Here is a 20,637-nt window from a genome sequence, read left to right as displayed (position 1 = left end):
TTTATGGGAAACGATTAAGTCCTTTATTAAGAAAGACACCTTTATTAAATGGAGACAGGGAGCTGAGGAACAGAAAGACATGAGCATTCAACAGCAACAGAAACACAAACAGAGCTGAGAACTGAATTCCAGCTTTATTATCTCATCTTTGGCTTAGTTAGTTCTGTTTTGTTTTACTACAAGCTAAATCTGTACTAGCTCTACCTGCCTCCCATTTGTTTTCTGTTATTCTTAGAAGGCAACAGACAGGTCTGCAAAAATACCCCAGGAAACAGAATGCTCATGAGCTACATGGACTTTTAAGTCACTTTATCACTATGTAAACCCTGCAGAAAGCATTTGACATCCTGTATCGAGCTGTACGTGCCTCTGACAGTGCTCTCCAGAACCCGCCGAGATCAATGTCTGCTCTCATATCTACACATAAGTCAACACGTTGCAAGAAGCACGACCCCCAGCCCAAACCCATGGCCAGTCATTACTTTAGCTGCCGCTTGAGATTAAGATTTTTTTGCTAACAAAAAAAAAATAGGAACATGAAAGAGAAGAGATGATGTTAACTTGGAAAAGAGCATGGGAGAGAAGACCTGGGACAGGAAACTTTAGCTAGCATTAAAATTCGCTTGCCCCAGATGCTAAGGGAATGTTTTTGAGTGATTTCCTTCTGTAGGCCACTAAAAAGAAAGATCTCTGACTTCCAACATTAACAAAGGTAGCAAGAGCTGCAGCAGAGTGGTATGAAACGGCAAAGCAGAGGAATAAACAACTGTGCCCTCTTTAACCTGGGTCACCTTGAATACGACGACACTCTTGATTTATTATTCTAATGGGAGAGGAGGGAGAGGCAAGTCTGAATTGTTGAACCTGCACACAAGGCTGTACTTGAATAGGAGACACAATAGGATTTTAGGATGGTATGAGTTTTCTTATTAGCATTTCTTAAGGCAATGATTTAAGACTGTTCATAACCAGTAGCTCCACTGTTTTCCTAAAGAAGGAATGAACTAGCCTGCGACACGCGAGAGCAGCTCCGCGCCGCCCGGCGGGACACGGGCACCACGTCCTGACTGGGGCAAGGGGCGACGCGGACGCGCCAGCTTCGCCCGGGGCTCCCCTTGGCCACCGAGAGGCTCCCGGGGCCGGATACACCACGTGCAGCCCACAGGGCACAGGGCAATTCCTCAGCTGCTCTGAGATGCGGCAGCTCAAGCGAGATTTGTCAGCAAGAGCAAAAGCTGCAACACTGTCCACGTTGGAGCACCCCTCTAATCAGGAGTCTGCAACATTTTTTGATTTGTGTTCAAGTGTGACAGCAAACAGCCATTAAAAATACACCTGAACCAAGCAGCAATTTAACTTCAATCCAGAATTGAGGTTTATGGACTTCCAGAGGGCATTCCCATAGCTGCAGTGAACAGCACCAAGGGAGGAGCTGGTGGGACTGAAGTGCCAAAGAAAGCTTAAATATTGTGATCAAGAGATGAAGGTGGTGAAATTGATGCCACCACCCAGGACAGCAGCAAATGAATTTGATGACCCACATAGAAATTTATGATTTCTGGGAGTTTTGCCATCCTTTTAAACAAGAACTCCAGTCCCCCTCCCTCTCTTTTTGGGGAAAAAAAAAAGGGTATTTGAGATCTCTGCAGTTAGCATTTGTGTGCTGAAACTCAATTATATTTCGCACTCTGAAAAAAATGCAAACTGTACTATAATAAAGTACTTTCTTCCCCATAAGCACTTAGAAAATGGAAAGGGCATCCCCACATATGCTTCCTAATATCATGTTCTATTATCTATGCAAGTTTGACCTGTACTAAACATTTATGATTTCTAACGGTTTAAAAAGTAATTTCATTTCAAATATTCTGTGGTTAAAAGAAATTATGACTGTAGTTATTATTTGAAATAAGCTATTACAACATACATGGTTTTGAAGAATCTGACAATTTTAGAAGAAATTTTGGGTGTATTTGTTTCTTGTTGACAGAGGAGGTGTTCGCTTGGTGGGTTATCGCATGCCCAATATCAGAAACTGGTTTTAATAATCATTTATTAGGTCCTTGCATTTCTAATCAAGTTATAATTCTTCTGTTCTATGCAATATCAAAAAAGACAGAGAACAAGTCACTAAATTAAAGAATACATATAATGTATCTTTCTCAACCCCCAATCTATTGTACATGCTCATTCAATAAAAAAGCATCATTCTCACAGACATTTTCTAACTTTTTTTTAAAAAAAAAAAAAGCTTCCAGATTTCATCCATGCAAAAAACCAAAGGATTAAATTATTTAAATGGTAACAAAGGTAGAAAACATAACAGCAAGATATGGGCTCATCGTGACTTTTTAGCAAATGCCTCCTCTGTACTTACTACCATTTTCTCCGGACCTTAAGAGACCTGAAAAACTAAAACTGTATCACCTTAGGCTATTGAATACAATGGGCTCAGTGAAGCTGTTCTTCTATTCGAACTATTGGAGCTCCACTGAAGGAATGACAGAAGCAGGTTTCGGATGCCACACACTAGTCGTTGGGAGCTGCCCGCAGAGGCTCCCCATCAGCACATTCCCCGGGGGCCGCGGGAGCAGCCAGCCTCCCTGCTGCTAGCGGTTGTTATCGCTGTGTATCATCAAACACGGCCTGCAGGAACGCACCAAGCACGGCCAGGAGTGGTGGCCAGGCCTCCCCGAGGTTTAGTCGGCTCTGACCAGCTCCATACGGGTGTCCTTTCCCCTCTTTGATTCTCAGTTTTTCCCATCTATAGGACGAGCGTACTGTGAAGGCAAATTATTTAACGGTTGAAATTCTGAAAAAGTTTGAGTCCCAAGCCCCTGAAATCCATTGCGGTCTGTCTAGTTTCTTCAGTCACTTCCAAGTTTCAAGGGCTGTGGGTAGTGGATGCTGCACGACTTAGTGATCAGTAGTCACCTACTATTTAGAGAACGGGCACCAGAGGGCCAGACCCACAAGGCAAATCTTTTGTCTCCTGTGCAGGCTTGAATAATGCATAGGTGGGAGGACACAAAAAAGTTTTGTAACTGGAGCACAGAGAATATTTTCTCCATTAAGTAAAATATTTTCTGTGCTACTAGTGGCACAATATTAAGTACAGCAAATAGAATGTTATTTCCTGAGAAAGCAAACTTGTCAAAGCTGCACAATTTATGAGAGGTTTTTCCACCTGATGTCAGCATATTTCACTAAAGTATGGAAATATTTTATACAATTTTGCTTCTTATTGAAAGAAGAGAACAAAACTGATATGCCTTTGATCAAAACCACCCCCTATAAACACCACCACCTAAAAGGGTGAGTGCTTCAGTATTCGGGCAACTGATAGGAATCCTTCAGAAAAACAGCTGTGTGCATCACTAAGCCCTTGGCGTGATTCCTGACCTAGAGTGTAAACTTGAGGGGAAAAAAAACAGAACAGGATTCTTAGGAGTAGAGGACAGAAAAATTCCCAGCAGCCTTGACACTGCAGAAAGCAGCACTCCAAGGATGGGGAAGACTAAGTGGGACTGGGCCAGGTTAATTTAGTAGCTTCTGCTGTGGAGAAATGCAAGGGGAGTCTTCGTGGGTAGCACTGCTGCAGTCAAAACGACAGCAGAGCAAGGATGGAGGGCAAACTAACTACCCTCTAGCTTACCAGCAGAGTGCAAAACCCATACAAAGGTGCAAGTCCATCTCAGACTAACCAACTATTTTGCTAGAGCTCTCAGCTGCAGAGCAGCACTATGCCACAGAACTCGTTTCAAATGCCAGAGAGGATACTGATCTTGCTGCACCTAGCTCCTCTTCCTGCTCAAATGAGAAGGGGCCAAGAACCACTTACCTGGAACCTGTGAACAAGCTCCAGTGACTGGCTGTCATTCTGGTCTGCTTCAAGGATGACATCTGTCAGTTTATGGATGATCACATCCAAAGGGCCCTGCTCTTCAATTGGTTTGGTCAGGTCGAGCTGAAGGAACAGAGAAAAACCTCATATTAATCCATGGAGAATCCAAGCTCTTGCTCTGTCATTGCTCCTGCTGTTTCAGTTCGATCAGGCTGTTTCCCTACGGTACAAGGTGATGCTCCCCATGGAGGCCATTTACTTTATGTACCACCCTTATTTTGGCATGTTACTGTAAGCCCACACACTCAAGCCCTGTGAATCTGCATTTCGTTAGCCGTCAAACAAAACAAAACAAAACCAAAAGATTACACAAATATCTCAAGCAGGTTACATCTAACTTCTTTAAACAGCAACAGACCCATTCCAAGCACCCTTTATCCAGAGGTTTTTCCCTACTTCTTGTCTGTTCTGAACCAGTATTTCCCTCATTCAGCTTTCTTCCCCTTACGTACACATCCTTGCAAAAGGCATGAGCTACCAGAGATGAACATCACTGATAAAAGAAACACCTACTGTGCCCTCTCCTGAACGGCGGCAGAAAACAGCAGCCAGGCGAGTTAACGCAGGTGCCACAAAAGCCAGCGTCCCAGGATCTTGGCAAAGCCAGTTGCTGTAGGGACAGCTATATGGCAGCAGAAGAACAAACTAGGAAATAGCAGGTTTGCTGATAAATGGATGGGTGAGATTTAGTGACAGCGGACACAGGTAAGGCCCGGGTATTCACCACTGCCGTTGTCTCAGTCTTCATCAACAAGGTCTCCTCTGCCTCTGCGTCTAGAGACAGGCTTGAAGGGGCAGAGCACCCACCTGTGCAGGCAGAGGACTGAGTCAGAGACCTCTATTGAGAAATCCGGATCTGAAAAGGCTGTCAGAAACGAAGGGATGCACACAAGGGTGCTAAGAGCTGGCTGATGGCACTGTGAGGGCTCAGATGCATCCTATCAAGTCATAGTCACAGATGCATCCTATCAAGTCTCTAGCAGGTCGAGGGAGGTGATCCTGCCCGTCTACTCAGCCCTGGTGAGGCCGCATCTGGAGTATTGTGTCCAGTTCTGGGCTCCACAGTACAAGAGGGATGTGGAGCTGCTGGAGAGAGTCCAGCGCAGGGCTACAAGGATGATCAGGGGCCTGGAACATCTGCCCTATGAGGAGAGGCTGAGGGAGCTGGGCCTGTTCAGCCTGGAGAAGAGAAGGCTGAGAGTGGATCTAATCAGTGTATATAAATACCTCAAGGGAGGGAGTGCAGAGGACGGTCATGGTCTCTTTTCAGTGGTGGCCACTGATAGGACTAGAGGAAATGGCCGGAAACTGAAACATCAAAAATTCCATAGGAACTTAAGGAAAAATTTCTTAACAGTGAGGGTGACAGAGCACTGGAACAGGCTGCCCAGAGAGGTTGTAGAGTCTCCTTCTCTGGAGATCTTCAAAACCCGCTTGGACGCAGTCCTGTGCCACGTGCTCTAGGTGACCCTGCGTGTGCAGGGGGGTTGGACTAGATGATCTCTAGAGGTCCCTTCCAACCCTAACCATTCTATGATTCTATGATTCTATGATTCTAAACTGAAACAGCGAGATTATAAATAAATAAAGTTAATAATTGCAAGAAGTTTCACCAGGACGACAGTCACTTTGCACCACAGACTCCCAGAGAGGCTGTAGAATCCCCCTTCTTCAAGATTTTCAAGGCCTAACTGGACAAAGCCTTAAGCAATTCAGCCTGGATTCCGTGTTGAACCCCGTATGATTAAAATGTTGGATTACAAACCTCCCAAGATCCCTTCCAACTTGAATGATCCTATGAAGCTCTTTCCAAATCTGTAATTTTGTACAGTATAGTGAGCAAAACCAGCTCATGGCAAAATATTAAGCACATGGGTTGCCACACTATCAAATGCTCTTCAACTGATTGTGTGATCTGTTGCTTTGGTGGCACACCTTAGAAATGGACCACAGATGTGTACACAACCAACTAACACGAGCACATGACCTTTCAGTTACACACACCTTCCCACTGCTGCTAGTCCTCGTTGCAGGGGAAAGAGAGGAGCGCAGGGCAAGACAGGCTGCCGAGGGGCTATTTCAATAAAACTCTGGTCTTCACAGTTTCATTAGCTTAGCTTGTGCCCAACAAAATTCCCAACTTTACACAGATGACCCTGCTTTGAATTAAGGAGTACCCTAAGGAAAGTATCAATGAGACATGAGGGTAGGAGCTCAAGCACCAACAAAATCTTGAATTGTAAGAATACTCCAACCACTAGCCCAGCCAGTCCATGCAGCTTGACTGCAGTGCCCATATAGGTACCCTCATACGGGCTGGGCTTGCCCAGGCAGAATAACTGGCCTGAAGCAAACGGGAGCAGAAAGAATGTCATTATTCACAGCAGAGGTTATCCCTACTTGCACATATACTCTAGGCTCCTATTAACAGTTACACGTTGTGGTCATAGAGTTATCTTAGAAATACTTCTCAGGTTCTAGTGCCTCTGGAAAACACTTCATAGCTCTTCTGAGGAGGCCCTCCTTCCAAGTGCACAGCAAAGTCGCCATATGCCAAAAGATTATGTAATGGGGAAAGACAAACAAGGCAGACGATGCTGCAAGGGGAATGACGGGTGACCCTGCTAAGCTGTGGCCGGGGGAGGAGGTTCACAGAAGGTCTGGCCCTCTGAGCAACTTCCACGAGCAGTGCGGGCCCTTAGCAAGGGGCTGGCTAAGCGCAAATTCAGTGCCTGCAGAATCAAGACAAAATGAACCAAGATGGAGCTGATCTAGGGACGTGAAAGGAGATGTTCTACCTCTGCAACCAAGTTCCAGAAAAACACTTAATATTTTTAAGGAATTTTCAGTTGATCGTACTGCTTTTCTTGACTTTTCTTTGGCTGCCTATCACAGCTGGAAGGAAACAGCAACACAAAAGGTCTGTTCAGCTGGCTCAAAAAGTTCCCAGTTTCAGAGGCACAGAAATGTGAATTAAACTGTTTTCAGGACTTCGCATTTGAAAAACAGTAAGAAGCAAACAACTACCTGAGATTGGTTACTCCTCTGCATTCTCACTATACTTGCAGCTCAGTCTGCAAGGAAATATTCAGAAGAAAACAGTTCTCCCCTTCAGCCTTGACCCAGGAATAGAGACAAGTCTTCAAGGCGCAACCAGGCATCTTGAGCACGTGTTGCTGTTTTCCAGAAACATAAGACAACTGAGCAAGATAACTTCTACTTGGTAGTTCCATCTGCTAAACCCAATGAGCACATTTGTGAGAATGCTCCTACTGTGCAGATCAGAAAGCTCTAAAAAGGGCCCCTGTAACAGCTGGCCGTTTCCGCCCTCATGGACAAAACGGCATCATGAGCTACAGCGAGAGGACTGGAACGAGCTGCCGAAGCAGCTATTGTGGTAGGAAACTCGATGCTCGCTCCAGGCCGCTCCGCAAGGGCAGCAGGTACATTCCATGCACACAGACATTCAGCTGGATCCAGGATTCTGTGGACTGGAAGACCGAACCGTAAGAATAAGTCCTCTGTGCTGTAGGCCGCGCCGGGGAAAGCAAGCATTTCTGAGCCGCGCAGGATTTGGAAGAGTTCCACCTTCCTTTTATATACTGAGGAGAGAAAAAAAGAAAAGAAAAAAAAAAGAAAAAAGAAAAATTTGTTGGGGGAGGAGAGGAGAAGCCTTTTCAAGAAGAATATTGGAGCCACTCACAAGTCCATGAAAGTACAATGCAAAATCTGCGACGGCCCCTCTGCGGAGACAAACACTGATTCACTGTTTACCAGGAGCTGGAATCCGAGCCCTTGACTTCCTTTCTCCTCCAGCATCTCTCTCTCTCTCCCTCTCCAAACAGTCTCTGCGTTTGACAAGATCACCCATAGGTTTGTTTTTGAACAGAACTAACACCATAGCAACAGAAGCGAGAGAAAAGATTTATCAGCACCAATTCGAAAAACACTGAGATATGGCTATGGTTGGTTTTCTCTGCAAAATAGGCCATGTCCTAGGCTTCCTAGACTTCTCTCTGAGAAAACTCATCATCAGCCTCACTCCTTTGTCACCTACCAGCAGAAACCAGGTGAATGGCACGAGGACGTCTGTCAGAGCAGAGCACAGGACGCCATTGGTAGCGAGGGCCAGGCAAGGCCTACGCCTTTCTAGGTGTTACAAAACCATGTAGTGAACACCCTGGACGTTTATAACTGGATTGCTGACCTTCTAAAGAAGGCCTGGAGTTAGAGGGTGCTCCAAGCTTAAAAGCCTCCTGGCTGTCCCCACATCCTTCCTAGAGCATCCTCGGGAGTGAGCCACAAAGCTCCCTCTCTGCCCTCCTCTTCCCTTCTTTTCTCCTCAGCCAGCACATTATCCAAGCCATTACATGGGAGGGGAAAAACAAGAAAAAAGGTTTATTTCCATCAAACGTAATTTGTTTAAAGTTTAAGGGTTGTTTTTCTCCAGAACGCTGGCAATCCATCTATATTGTAGGGACAGGACAAATGCCTGGCAGAAAGCCAGGACCTGCTTTTGGTCCCAACTGCAATCCCACACGCACGCGTTTCTGAAAGCCGTGTTTAAAAATACAACTATGTCCAAGTTAAAAAAAAAAATCTGGAATCGTTCTCTCAGAAAAACCCAAACAACTGCAAATGTAGGATTTAGGGAAAAAATCATTTATCTAAATGATTAAAAATAGTTCTGTCTTTATTTTATTCAGAGTTCATGGTATAACACAGTATAATCACTGTATTTCAGAATCTGGCTCAGCTGGATTTGTTTTTTTAAAGCTCTTCTTCAGAAATAGTTTTGGATTATCATTTGCATGAAATGAAGTCTTAATGCCAACCTGTTCTGCTCTCTGAAATGAAGATCTGTCTATTGCTACATGCCTGGGGAATACGCAAGGTAGAGGGCAATTTCCATTTTCCCTCACTTTTCTCTTAAAGTATTTTCAGATAAAAAAAAAAAAGATCACTTTTAAGCATTTTGCTCCCAGTCTTGAAGGGGATAGCAAATGCCACTCAGCAGAATGCTCACTGATAAGTTTTGCATTGTTTCACTTATTTGTTCTCCTGTTTAGGACCAGCCAAGCAGGAATCTGTGAGCTCTACTTAACAGTCTGTCTTGCTGCAGAGCATGAAAGCTGATGAACCCTTCACCAAACGAAGTGAACAAAGGTAAGGAGAAAACCATCAGAAATCAAAGGTTTCTCCTGAGCCTTCTCAGTAGGCAGATTAAAGACTAAATCTCCAGGACCACCTGGGCTCAGCCTCTCACTTTACCTTGGGTACTAGAAGAGTTAGTAAAATGCCACTAAACAGAAAAAAAAAAAAAAGTGGTCTGATTCTTTCTCCTCTTGTGGGGACCTTTCAATGTTCTGGGATTTGTTTCCACAAATCACAGTCCAAAAGTCTTTAGTAATTTAATTATTTTTTATCAAGATTTTTTAAAATATCTTTCTATATCTTTATCAAGAACATTCATATCAAAAGCTTTCTAAAACAACGTGTTTAAAATTCTCCCTCCCCCCAAACCTAGTGCCAGTGTTTTGCGAGTCATAACGGAAGAAAGAAAGAAAAAAAATAGTACTGAGCTTCAGGTTGAAAAAATCCCAGTTTTTCAAGGAGCTGAAAACTGACAATTGATGTATTAGTATATGTTGGCTTCTCCCTCAATAGCCTCTGGACAAAAATCTCCAAAAATATTTCTCACGTATGCTGGAGAGAAAAGAGAATCAGTAAAAATCAACACTGCCAGGTTTACTGTTTTGCCATACTGTAAAAAGTAAAGGAAAAATACACAAGATAGTCTAATTACAGGAGAGTCTGTGGTTGTATTTGAAAAGGCAGAGGTGCATAAGAAGTCAAGAAAATGGCTGGGCATGTCTATCCACACATGAGACACACACAGGCAATCTGGAACAACAGCTGCAGAATAAGATGACTTGAAGTCCTCCTGCTTTTCTGAGAAATCAAGAGAAAAATGAAGGATGCAGCAACATTGGCTCCTTCTCTTCTGCCAAACAAAGCCCTGGGGCGCGGCCTCTGTCCCTCTCCTGAGACAACATTCCCACAGACCCCACTGGCAGCTCTACCCAAACACCAAGCGACAAGGGACTCAACAGTAAAGGCCTTGGAAGGTGATAAAACATTTATTAAAACACCATGAGAAAAGACATTCTGTTATCTAGTAGACTAAACACAGGTATTTTTTACCAATATGTAGGCTTTCCATGTCTTCCATAATATTTACACATTCCAAGTAAATATTAAAGCATTTAAATATTTAAGAGCTCCTCATCTCTGTAGGTAACTCAGAAGATTATGCCAACTCTCCTCATGCAAAACTAGCTCAACTACTTAGTGCCTGATGCTGCTGCTGAAGCCAAAGGGTATGGAGAGAAAACGTGGACCTCTCTTCACCACAAACACCCACACTGGCCCACTGCGAAGGGCGAACGTGAACCAACCCTCCACGGCTGGGCAGAGAGAGTCAAAGTTCACGAGGAGGATCTCCCTTCTCAGTGCTCCCTGGTGAGAGCAGGGAACATCACCACGCCGACAGAAACGGTGCTGTCAGAGAGGAGCTCCTTCCTAAGCAGGGAGGAAATGGCTCTTGAGAATGCTGTAGCTCTTCCTAGGTCTTCTCGGAGTTGAGCAACTGAGGCAATCAAGAGCTGAGGAGCTGGCCCACCCTCCCACCACAGGAGGACCAGCCTCGCCAGGCTGCCCAAGGCAGTTTCAAGGGCATGAGCAAAGGCACAGGAAACATCAGGATAGCGCTGACTTCCCATGCTGGGACAGGTGGCTCGAAATCTCCGATGTGAGATACATCCCAAGCGGCAGGGTATGTCCCAAAGTGAGGCACAGCACACACACACATGGACACGGCTTGCAGATCGTTGCCTGACTACTCTGCAAAACACATAGCCTTGCATTTCAGGCTTGTCCTAAAGTCAGTTAATCCACCTGGATGCTGGCTGGAAAGGTCTCATCCCAGCTTCCCGAGCAGTCTTTCCACAACAACAAACAACAAGTGCTGCTGTCACCAGTGCAATGACAGTCTCAGTGACACTTGCTCAGTGTGCAAAACAGCACTGGGAAAAGTCACACAAACCTCTCCCACTGCACCCTCACTCCTCCAGCCCGGCCACGAAAACCTCCACGGAGCATCTCTGTCCCTCCACCCTGTGAAACCCAACCAAGAAACCCCATGTTTGGGCTGTAGCTAGAAGCTCTTCACAGTGAACTCTGCAGTTTTCTTGTTTTTGTTTTTTTTTTAATCCAAAAAAAGAGCTTCGGTACTTACTGTATTTGATTTATAGAGCAGTGGAAAAAAAATAAAGAAAGGAAAAAGTAACTCTGCTTGGCTTCTTTCTTTCTTTTATATACAATACTTGGGCACCTGCATAAAGCACTTTCCAGAACTTGCAAAGATGCCCCGTTGTTTCTGAGTACCACATTAAACCAAGAGCTCACGTCCCATTTAGGACCCAACTGCAGCCAGCAGATTTTGGTAGGCAAGTGGTTAAGCAACTCAGTCTTGTTCATGGCAGGCCTGAAAAGCAACTGCTGGTTTTCAGCACTGCAGGAAGAATAATCAATGTTACTCAAATCCCCCAAAAAAGCCTCTGCCAAGGGTTTCTCCTGAGGTCACAAATGCTCTGGTGGATTAGGAAAGGCTGCAGCACAAACCCAGAGATTAGTGGAGGAAAAAAAGTTGAACAGAAAATGTGTGACACAGGAGGATTAGCACTCCAAAGAAGGAAAGTGAGTTACAGAAAAACAAGAGCCTGGGTAGAATTCACAGTATGTGTAACCTGCTGCTGAGACAGCCTTGTTACACTGACTTCTGTAACTGCCAGAAAATGCTGTTCACATACGTCAGATGAAAAGACTATATAGGTAATCTCAGGAGGGGAAGTTATGGGAAAACTATGAAGCGGTTCAGAACATTTCTGGCTCACTTCTTTACCTCAAAGCTTTTGAATTGGCAAAGCTGACGCAGAAGGGTGACACTAGCTTTGCAAGGGAGATTTCTAACATGTCTTTGAGTGAACTGGGTCATCTCTCGCCCAGTTAGTGAGCCGACAGCTCTATCATCATCCACGCAGGAGAGCAGGCACCGAGGAGAGAGGGGAAGGGAGAAGCCACCCGTGGAGAGCGCTCCGACTAGCCCAGAATACAAATTCAGCAGCGCCGCAGCCCGAGGCGGCGAGCGTGTGCCCGTCCGCAGAAGCTTCAGTGCCTCGGTGTAACATCACACAAACATCCTCTACGCCAGGATCTGCCAGTAAAGCAAACACGTATCTTAAATTAGTTGATACTGAGAAAGTTATGAAGGGCAAATATTCCTCTGGAAGTTTCTCTTGGACCAGTGCAAACACGCACTGTAAAACAGCCCTCCCGTCGGCAGCGGGAGTAGATGGGCCGAAACGCTGATCCGTGGAGAGCCACGCGGCACCAGAGAGCCTGGCTGCGGCCGCACGCCGGGAAGCTGCCGCTGCCACGCGGACGCGGCGCCCGGCTCGCGCTCGGTAAGGGCAGCCCCGACCCGGCCGACGCTCCCGCTGGGCGGCCCTGCTCCGTGGGGACCTCTAACGTCCCTGCCCCCGGGCAGACAGGCCAGCTGCAGGCACGGAGCAGCCTTCATCGCCCTCGTCGCCCCTCTCCTAGCAAGCCAAGAGCGTTCCTGAAGAGGCTGCGGATGACACAGAGTTGTAAGCAGATACAGGGAGCATCCAGAGCACATTTAATTCAGTCCGCTCATCAGTTTGATGAATTTATGGGATCTTTACTGCATACTACTGAGTTTAAACACATGCAGAGAGCGCAGCAGCTGGGTGGACAGTTTTTTTCCCTTTTTCCAGAAGCGGTCTTAATTAGTTTTGGCTGGAGGGGAAGTGAGGGAACATCTTCCTTAAGAAAATATCCTCCTTACCCCAACACAGCCTTGTAGTGCTGGCTCATGAATACTGGGTGGCTGGCAATGTTTGTGCAGCTCTGAAGAATAGAGGAGGAAGAGAAGTGCACCAAACTGACCAAATAGAAACAAGAGCTTTATAAGGCCTTGGTTAACTTAAGGAGGATATGAAAATGGGTAAGGCTGTCTTTATACTGAGAGAGGCCGTTTTCAGGCTGCTCTGTATCATGTCTCTGTGCCCTGTGTGCAGAAACTAGAGGAGGCAGCTGGTGGCTTCCATCCATCCCTTGCATCCTCTTTCAGTGATTATTTATGGGCAGATGAAATTGTCTTTTAATTAGAAAACATTTCTTCAGCTTGAAACCACTGTTCCCAGTGAGAGAAAATGATGGGACTATTCCTCCCAGTAATTAATTTAAAGGCATTTAAAACTGGTTTAAAACAAACATGACCACAAAGAAACAACAGCTAGCCCGTGACTTCCCAGAGACGAGGAGGATGGGTGGAGATCACAGCTCTAATGTGTGAGGAGAAGGGCAACAGTTCCCACTCGTTGCTTCAGTGAACAGGCCGCGACGGAGAAGGGAAGAACAGAAGCCAACAGCCAAAAGTCAGTGCCTCCCAGGAACCACAAGATCTCTGTGCTTTTGCTCTCCACCATGTCTGACAGAGTCCTTGCAACTGCTGCATGGCCCAACCGTGCGTCACACACACTTCCCCAGCTCAGCTGCGGTGTTTCCTAACACAGCAGCGGCGCCGCGAAACACCTGGAAACCGCTGGCACAGAGTCTGGTTTGGGCCAAATTCCCTGTCAACAAGGGGGATAGAAGCCGTCCTGCAGCCTTTTGCAGCCACCTGCAGAAATCTGACAGTCCTACAGGATTATTTATACAAAGACAGATATTAAAAAGGAAGAAAGAAAGAAAGAAAAAAAAAAAAAAAAAAAAAGAGGAACTGTATAATTATGTGAGAATAACTTAAACTCAGGAGCAGAAATCCAATACCGAGCACAGTCCAGCTACTTCCGAGCAGGAGCACTGACACCTTCACTAGTCATTGCACCAACAAGATGGGAAGCAAATGCACATTAGTACAAAAAGCAATTTAAAAAGTGATAACAGAAAGAGTCCTGGATCAAGCCACGATGGTTTAAATTATTCGACAAACTGCAGTATAATTTGGGCGTTTTCTATAATTTATCAATTTGTAATCCTGGGATTAAAGGAAGTAATTAAAGACAGCTGAGCTGTGAAAAGTTCAAGGATCTGAACATAAGAAAGGCTTGACATTTCTTGTAGACATACTGAACAGTGAAATATATCTCAAGAGGAATAAGAGTGGAATCTCTGTGCAGCAAGTAAGGGTTTAAGATTAAAGATAATATAGGAATGATCCCAAAATTACACAGATATTTTGCCTCAATTTCCGGCAAGAATAAGAATGTTGACCACGAAAGTAAGGCAAAATGGCAAACAGATGGGCAGAGATACCAATGAGTACAGTCAAAACCATAACTCATGGAATGAAACTCATTTCATCTAATTTTAAAGAGTGGATGACTTTACTTCAAGTTCTATGTTCTCCTTGCAAACAGACAGAAATAAAGAAAGACTTCCAAGTTTTAAACTCATCTAGCCTGCTTTAGATGCCAATTCAAGGATATGAGTTTACACCCTAAATATGCTTGACTAAAGGGAGCCTGATTGAGCTGCACAGATGTTAGAGGAACCCAAAATAATTTAATGTGCTTAGGTTTGGGGAAGCAGTTTTTCTCCCATTACTATGCACATTAAAAAGATCTGAAAAACACAATACAATTAACCAAAATTGGGCATATGAAATCACAACAAGGTGATACAAAGGTTCTGAATAACTGTATCCATTATGGAATGCTTTCCAAAGATCAAAAAATAGTAACTTATATTTAGGAAGGAGTAGGAGGTAGGGGGAAAATTATAGCTATAGACTGCTTATCTGACCCAATATTAGACAAGCATTTGAGCACATCTAAAGATAATTGAAAAGTAATTAAATCCGCAGAGGTAAAACAGACCACAGTGGAATCAGAAATGGGTCTGCAGAAGAGAGACCAGAGCAGTCTCAGCGGTGACTGCCCGGACGAAGCGACTGAAGGACAGCCCGTCCCCCGGAGCGCAGCCCAGCACCTGATGCAGATACGTGCAGGAAAACGAGGCCGCTGGCACGAGAGCGGGAAGGGAACGAGATGCCAGGGGAACCCGCAACGTCCTTCACACTGAACGCAGGAGGAGCAAACAAGGGGCGCGCGAGTGGCATTCCCCACGCAACAGTCTTGGGACCATTTCGTTTAGTATCTTCTTTAGTGGTCTTAGCACAAGTACGTTACTGATAGGCCTTACTCATTATGCAAAAGTCCAACAGACAGCACCACACAAGTGAAATACTGCTGGGAGAAGGGAGAATTGGAAATGGGACAGAATGACTAAATTCACAATGAAAGGCTGCGTATATCTGGATTAATAACAAAGAAAAAAAAATCTGCCACACACTCAGGAAAGGATGCAGATGCCCTCCCTCATGCCAACAGGGCTACGACAAAGATGCACCCACTTTTCCCAGGATCAGGAGCAGGCCTTCTGCATGAAGCTTGTACAGTCCAACTAATGCACAAGGCAATACTGAGAGCTCATCTGAAATAGCTGCACCCAGTTTACATTATCCACATTCTGGAAATATGAACTCACATGAAAATAAAAGCTGAAGAATTCAATCAAGCTTTAAAAAGGGATTACAGAATGTAGCTACTTCTTGAGAAAAAAACACTGAAACTCAAGGCCCTAGAAAAATCCTTTACTTGTATATCCCATTGGTTGTGATCCTTGAAAACTATGATTAGAAGCACTTGGCCTAATGCAAGTTCTTAGAATGCCACCCACTTTCTGGTAAGAAGTATCGTAGTCATTTACTGTAATCGTAAACGATGCCACTTCCAGCCAAAGTGTCTTAGCACATCACCTTTTATTGGGGACATACTCATGCTGCTGTACTTGAGCACTGACACTCTGTGCTATAAATCTGCATTCTGGGGTGTGCAATAAAACCAAAAGAAATCTATTACTCAGGAATAGGTGGCCTGTTAGGATAGGCCCATGCCTATCATTTGATTGTTGTGACTTTAAAGTGACATTTCTCCCCCCTCACTATCCATTTTCTTTTTCCTTTCACTGTTTGAAAAGCTCAGATGAACAGGAAAATGACTTCCCTTTCAAAAAAGACAGCAAACGCAGCAATAATTAAATGAACTAGAGAAAGAACAGCTAAAACTGCAGTTCTTGTCCTTTAACCAACTCTGTTTACAGGCACGTCAAGCATTCCTGTCACAACAACAAGTAAAACATCTTCAGAAAAGGTATATATTAAACTATCGGTATACTTTCAAGCAACGATGTATCCAATCTTCTTTATTATTCATACTAATCTTAACAGATAAATACAGGAAGAGCGGAAAATAGTTCGAATATAAGAACCTAGAGAACATGAAGAGCCTGTGTCGCTTATATTGTTATGAGAGGGAACACCAGGTAGTGTTCAAAGGTTTCCTGTGACACCGCGCTCCATGTTCAAGGCGTGCTCACACGCGGCCTCCCCTGACACCAGCCCCCTTCCCGGGCCTGCCCCCCTGCCCTCAGCACCCCCGGCAGCTCCCACCTCTCTTGCTCTGATTTAACAGCACTGAGATGAGGCTTCGCTCACTCTCACCTCCGCTCCTGGCCCACTCTTTTGCTAGCTCCAAGCTCCTTCGCAGGTTCACCCTCAGCTCCTGGGCTCTGCCTCCACCCCAGAGGAGAGCTGTCCTGCTGACCCACAGACACAGCTCACTCCAGGGCCTGCTTCCTCCATCCTTGGCGGCCTCTTTTGGCATTTCAATCACTCCTCTCCCAGGTCTGGTTTTTACTGTAATTCAATCTCGTGCTCCTAATCCTAGTTTCCTCTCTTCTACCTCTGGTTCATGCCTGAACCCCTGGCTCTTGCTCCATTTGTCTGTGAGCTCCACCCTTTCCTTAGTCTCTGTGAAGACCATGGCCTACCAGCTAGGCCCATCTTAACTCTCTCAAGCTCTCCGCACCTTGCAGTCCAGACCTTGCAAATTCCTTGAATCCTCCTTGTCTTTCATCCCAGCCCTCCTGTGTTTACCTTCAAAACCCTTCACAGCTGATCCTCTTCTATGTCTCATCCACCCACAAGGGTCACATTGCCGACAGTTTTAAAATTCAACCAGCATCTTTGGTACAATCCGCCCTACAGAAAGAAAAGCTTTCTGTAAACATTTAACAAAGTTATGTCAATATTAAGCTTCACATCCTTTTTTCCAATTCCTGCTTGGCCGTGTCGCCTGCCAAGCTTTTGCCACATGACATAAACCAAGTCACTTCCAAAGTGGACAAACATCTAGGTCTATTATGAAAACCACCACTGCCTCGTTGCGTCCCTTCACCTTCCATAGGTGCCTGCTGTCTGGTGTTCCTCGCCTCACATCGCAAATTCTGTGGGATGGGGATGCTTTTTCCTACGGACACGTTTGTGCCGTGCCCACCAGAGCTGACTGCCACCCCATCATGGAGACTCCTAACACTAGGGCTACACGAGCCCAAATCCTCCCACCTGGACGCTTCACCGGAGGCCTGTGCTCCACCTCCCACTGCACCACATCGGGATACTCAGGCTTCCAGGTTGCTTCATGATGGAGTAAAGACTTCGAGCTCTAGCTGGAGGAAGTATTCACACCATTCAGGCAACACAACCAAGAAATTTGCTGTTCTTTCACAAGCATTAACACCTGGCTAATTTCAAGTCCAGCGTGTACTTCTTGTTTGCTTCCATTCTTATATTTGGAAGGTAAATAAATTCCACAGAAAAGCACAAGCGTTGGTGTAACACTGAACCTGAGTTAACCCAACCATCCTGCTTCCACAGAAGCACACTAAGCTACATTCACAGAGGCCAGCTGAGCTGGGAGGCATCTCAGATAAGGTCAGAGTTTTTCCTCAAAGTCTGATAATACACATACGTGATAAAAACATTAAATATAAGATTTATATACACATATCCATTTTCTTCATCTCCTTTTCTGCACTACTTAACTTCTCCTTGCAACACGGCATAGAAGAAATCTGCCCGTACTGCCCTCCTGAGCCACCTGTGGGCACAGAGCTCACGCGTGGCTCCAGCGCGTCTCCCCCGGGCCGCTGCCCCCAGCGCAGTGCTCTGCGTGCCCTGAGGAAGCGCCCCCGGCCTGGGAGGCGGCGGGGGTCACACCATTCCCACGCAGCAAGCTGGTGCCCTGCAAGCACCTTTGGAGGACTAGCTGTTTGCCTGGGAACACGGGCCCTGGCTCCCTTCCCTGCCTGGCCCACAGCAAGGGGTCAAGCACCTCAGCACAGGCACTCACCTCGGAGCTGCCGGAGCGGGACAAACTCAAAGCACATGTCCTTGCTGGCACTGCTTTTATATGCAGAAAGTATGTGTACATTTGGGAAGAAAGAGGCTATTTGATGACAAAAGCCCATTCTTCATGGTCTTCCTAACTATAAGTTTAGTCTTAACTGTTAATCTAAGCAAGGGATTGTGCAATGTATGTACACTGGAAACCCTCAGGCCAAATCCCAACCTGCAATTTCCCCTAAAAAACCAAACACCTCCCCTATTCAAATCAAAAGGCATGATCGTTCCATTTTAAGCTACGGCAAGATTCACATGAGGACAGGCTATCACATAAAACTCCAGGGAAGACTGCTACATTTAGCGAGGATTTTCAGCGAACGGGAGCAGAGGTCACTTCTTCCTACCGCTTTGCCGTAAGGTACCTGTTCAATGCATCCGCACAGAAAGGCTGGATTAAATCCCCAGGGGAATGGGCAGAGCTCCTGTGCCCTGGTTTGCCCCACACGTTGAGGCCATGAACACCAGGTAACTGCTTCCCAGCAGGAGCCGTAAGGTGATTTCCAAAGCTCCTTTCCACCGAGCTTTGTTGGTGGCGCATCACGAGCACAAACACGTCACGTCAGAGATTTTTACCAGAACCAGCCCAGGAAGAGCTGTCCAATTCCTGATCCTGCCGCTACCAGAGGTTAAGAGCACACAGAGTTTCCAGCCCATCTCTGCTTCTCTGCACCTTTCCAGAAGTATCCTTATGTCCCACTGTCCCTCGGGCAGACGAGGATACTGCCGAGCCGGTCTCTCGCTCCACTTCCATTGGGTGCCCACCACGCTGCCCTAGAGCCGTCCTGCTCCGGCCGTCCATGGGCAGGAAACATGGAGGAGCCTGACCCTGCCGGCCCCGTTTGGAGCCGTGATAACGTTATCCCTATGGTTCCTGCCTATGTCTGCCAGTGGGAGGAAATGATCGGCTGGTCGGAGCTGGAGCAGGGGAGGCTGGAGAACTACGAATCAGGAATCTGCTTGGGTCAGGAAACTTCAGCCATGTGTTGTACTAACAGAGTGGCTTTTCCACGCTCATTGCAACAAACTGCAAGTTTGTGTTACCCCCCCGGTTGCCTCCATCAGCAGGGTGGTGTGGTGGGGGCAGCACTGAGGGCTCCAGGCAAGACCAGAGAAGCCTTCCCAGCGCGTGGGGCCGGCAGCGCATGGGAAGCTGCGGCCAGAAGCAAACTGCAACGCGCAAGCCCCACGGAAACGCAAGTGTGGGAGAGCAGGACACGCTGCAGGATCTACGGGCACGCGCCGAAGCGCGGAGCTCCAGACCAGCTCCGGGCCCTCAGCAAAACGCTGCAAGTGCAATGGGTCCAGCTGCCGTGTTTGAGCTAAAACACGGTGAAATGGGCTCCAAGCCATCGAGTGCACCTCGGAAGAGCTCGTTTTCTGTCCTGCCACTCCGTAATCACGTTAAAGCTTTAGCAGGCTGGCTCCCCGCAGGCTGCAGGGCCTGCACGAGCAGGGCTGTGCTCTCTCCTCAGTAAGTGCACCAGGCAGCCAGGCCCTGCCACTCCGGCCGGCTTTCTCCTCTCGCTCTGCATTTACAGGATTAGCCCATTTTCCTTCGAGTTTGCACACTGCAGCAGGACGCCACAGGCCCGCTTACACATTTGCACATACACAGGCTCTTTGATTACACATCCCAAGTCTTTGATACTTTCCAGGCTCTCAACCCTCAGCCCAGTTTGAATATCCTGTAAGCTGTTATGGCTGTATTTTTAGCAAAATCCTTTTACTCTATTTCTGCAACAAGCTAGACGCACAGCCAGTCACTGTGTCCCAAATGCACGGCAGTGATGTACGCTAACTCGATTTCCTGCTTTGATTGGGGTGGATAAACAACCAGCAAGGCTGGGTAAGTCACCTGCACTATCCAAGTGGTTGTACAACCTCCTGTTTCATCTGCCCTCAGGTGGGAAACAGTTTCTGAGGAAGCACACTGTTCAGGACTGACTCCTCCACAGAGTATCTTCCAAAGTTGACCTCAAGCTGCTGCAAAAACGTGAATTTAAAATCATACAACGGGATTAAATGAAAATCTGTGAGAAAAAAAATATGTTTTAAAACATCTGACTGGTGTAAGCCAGTTCTACAAGTGTCGAAGTTACCTTCTCATCTCTATGCAATAACCATAAACAGACACTCGCCTAAGATGGAAAAGCCTGGAAACAGCAAATATATAACATACTTTTAAGCAAAATATATAACATATTTAACATACTTTCGTCAATATGACATTTTTAGTTCTGCAAAGGAAACTTTTCAAAATTGCTGGAGCTTCATTTTAGAAGCCCTTTGTTTTTCGGACGTTATTTCAGCTGTTTATAAAGGTTTTCATATCCTTCAAGTA

The 20,637-nt window shown here is 46.0% G+C and overlaps 1 protein-coding gene across 2 annotated transcripts in view; it reads right to left on the bottom strand.

Annotated features, from left to right (window-relative positions):
• Positions 1-20,637, bottom strand: part of ITPK1 (inositol-tetrakisphosphate 1-kinase) — a 461,734-nt gene that overhangs the window by 64,831 nt on the left and 376,266 nt on the right. Inside the window, exon 3 of one of the 2 annotated variants that reach the window (XM_088539706.1) lies at positions 3,842-3,967. The exons of the other annotated variant lie outside the window; for it this stretch is intronic. Coding sequence (XP_088395832.1) covers positions 3,842-3,967 — 126 coding nt within the window. The remainder of the gene's footprint in view (positions 1-3,841; positions 3,968-20,637) is intronic. 2 annotated transcript variants of the gene reach the window in all.

The sequence above is a fragment of the Tinamus guttatus genome, unplaced genomic scaffold (genome assembly GCF_059628265.1).
Source record: "Tinamus guttatus ecotype Peru unplaced genomic scaffold, ASM5962826v1 Tinamus_guttatus_pri_ptg000048l, whole genome shotgun sequence".
In the NCBI taxonomy this organism is placed as follows: domain Eukaryota; kingdom Metazoa; phylum Chordata; class Aves; order Tinamiformes; family Tinamidae; genus Tinamus; species Tinamus guttatus.
Note: the sequence above shows the minus strand (reverse complement) of the source record. Positions and strands in the feature narration are given on the sequence as shown.